At 46.5% G+C, this 2,451-nt stretch overlaps 1 protein-coding gene across 1 annotated transcript in view; it reads left to right on the top strand.

The window, feature by feature from the left end:
* LOC107300125 (60S ribosomal protein L23a) overlaps window positions 1–257 on the top strand; it is a 10,971-nt gene extending 10,714 nt beyond the window's left edge. Inside the window, exon 5 of the mRNA XM_015829468.1 lies at window positions 138–257. Within this exon, the coding sequence (XP_015684954.1) occupies window positions 138–152 (15 nt within the window). The 3' untranslated portion in view covers window positions 153–257. The remainder of the gene's footprint in view (window positions 1–137) is intronic.
* Window positions 258–2,451: the final 2,194 nt, after the last annotated feature.

The raw sequence follows: 2,451 nt of genomic DNA, 5'->3' as shown, positions 1-2,451 counted from the left end.
CGAGTCATAAAAGAGCCAAGGTTGCCTACCCCTGCCCTATGGGATGGTGGGGGGGGCTTTCTTCTAGGAAAATCTGCTTTGGGGGCCTCGAATCCACCCGGACAGAGGGCTAACGAGAGTTTCTGGTTCTTTTTCAGATTGGAATAATCTGAGCGGAATCTGGCCAGAATGGCTCAAAACGCGGCATTTGTACAAGTAGTTTACCCATCATTTTACAAAACTGTTCCGAGGTTTTACAATAAATTATCCTGAACGCCCCTGCGGTTTCCGCCCTTTTCTTTCGAAACGGAAGAAATTTCCCAAATTGTTAACGTTCAGTTTTTGCCCCATTTTACGGCCTATCCTGCCACGGTTGTTAAGCGAACCGCTGCGTTTGTTAAGTGAGTAACAGGGTTGTTAAGTGACTCCGGCTTCCCCATTAAGCTTGCTGGTCAGACGGCCGCAAACGGGGATCGTGGGACTCCAGGACACTGGCAACCGTCGTAAGTACGAGTCAGTTGCCAAGCGTCCGAATTTTGACCAGGCGACCATAGGAATGATGCAACGGACGTAAGTGTGAAAAACGGATAGAAGTCACTTTTCCCAGGTCACTAAAAGAGTTCCTGAATAACCTGGCTTGATCATAAAAAGGTTAAGTCCTGGTCAAGGACAGAACCAGATTTGGGATCGCCGAGAGAAGCTTCTAAGCTGCCAAGGGATCCTTTGAGCCAAAGTGATTCAAGAAAGGGATTCCTCAGTTGTGTGACGGCAATGATGTAGGCGATTTAGATTGTGAAGGCTGGTCTTGGTGGGCTCGGTAACCCTGTCCCACCCCCCAAATTAAAAAAAAAAGTAATATAATGGTCAGACTGGCTAAGTTGGAGGAATATCGGGCTTTTAAAGCGAGAGATTCAATTCCGTGTCTGCAAATCCTCACTGACGCATCATTGTCCAGCCTTGTTTTCTAGAAAATAATAATAATAATAATAATAATAATAATAATAATAATAATAATAATAATAATAATATAATGCAAGAAGATCGCACAGACTGACTATAAGCAGCGGCATGACAAAGTAGCAACAACGGTGCATTGGAAGATCTGCAAGAAATGTCATTTGCCTGTAAGCAAGAACTGGTGGGATCATAAAATAGAGAAAGTCATAGAAAATGATAAAATTAAACTGCTCTGGGACTTCAGAATTCAAACAGACAAGCACCTGCAACATAACACCCCGGACTTTACAATTGTCAATAAGAAAGACAAAAAAAGTCTGGAGAGTGGACGTGGCAGTGCCTGGAGACGGCAGAATAGAGGAGAAAGAACTGGAGAAGATCACAAAATACAAAGACCTAGAAATAGAAAGACTGTGGCAAAGACAAGCAAAGGTAGTACCAATAGTCATAGGCGCCTTGGGTGCAATCCCAAAACAACTGGAGCACCACTTGGGCACCATCATCGGCATTGACAAATTCCCCATTAGTCAATTGCAAAAGGCGGCCTTACTAGGAACTGCTTCCATCCTGCGACGAGATCTGTGATATCAACCATCCACATCTACCTATCCCAGGTCCTGGGTAAGGACTCGATAAGTAGACAAAATGACAAATCCAGTCTGAACATCTGGCTGACTGTACGATGATCCATAATAATAATAATAATAATAAAGTTGGAAGGGACCTTGGAAGTCATCTAGTCCAACCCCCTGCTCAGGCAGGAAACCATAGACCATTTCAGACATTTGAATCCCTCGGCCTCATTTAGACCGTGGCCACTTTTAAGACCTGTGGATTCCAACTCCCAGAATTCCCCAGAGGTGAGTTGCAGCCTCTGCTCCTCTGCCCCTTCCAAACCCGGCAGTGCCCCACTGGCTTTGTGTTTCTGGCCGCCAGCCTCCCCCAGGTGACCTCACCTGTCCTCCATTAAATTTCCACCTCAGTCCGTCTCAACTGAACGACTCGGACCTATTGACACCATCCTAAGAAAAGTCGTACAAATACACGGATCGAGTCCCAGAATAACAAAGAATGGAAAAACAGGTGCAAATTTTCAGGTAAAAAGTTAAAAAACCCAAAGGGCTAGGCCAGGGGTGGGGAACCTTGGCTCTTTTATGATTGGTGGACTTCAACTCCCAGAATTCCTGAGCCAGCCATGCTGAGGGGAAAGGGAGAGGTTTCCAAGCTGAGCCATGCTGGCTCAGGAATTCTGGGAGTTGAAGTCCACGAGTCATGAAGGGGGCCATAATTCCCCCATGCTGGCTCAGGAATTTTGGGAGTTGAAGTCCAAGAGTCATGAAGGGGCCATAGTTCCCCCACGCTGGCTCAGGAATTCTGGGAGTTGAAGTCCACGAGTCATGAAGGGGGCCATAGTTCCCCCATGCTGGCTCAGGAATTCTGGGAGTTGAAGTCCACGAGTCATGAAGGGGGCCATAGTTCCCCCATGCTGGCTCAGGAATTCTGGGAGTTGAAGTC

Source organism: Protobothrops mucrosquamatus, unplaced genomic scaffold, assembly GCF_001527695.2.
Source record: "Protobothrops mucrosquamatus isolate PMUCROS unplaced genomic scaffold, P.Mucros_1.0 scaffold6177, whole genome shotgun sequence".
In the NCBI taxonomy this organism is placed as follows: domain Eukaryota; kingdom Metazoa; phylum Chordata; class Lepidosauria; order Squamata; family Viperidae; genus Protobothrops; species Protobothrops mucrosquamatus.
Note: the sequence above shows the minus strand (reverse complement) of the source record. Positions and strands in the feature narration are given on the sequence as shown.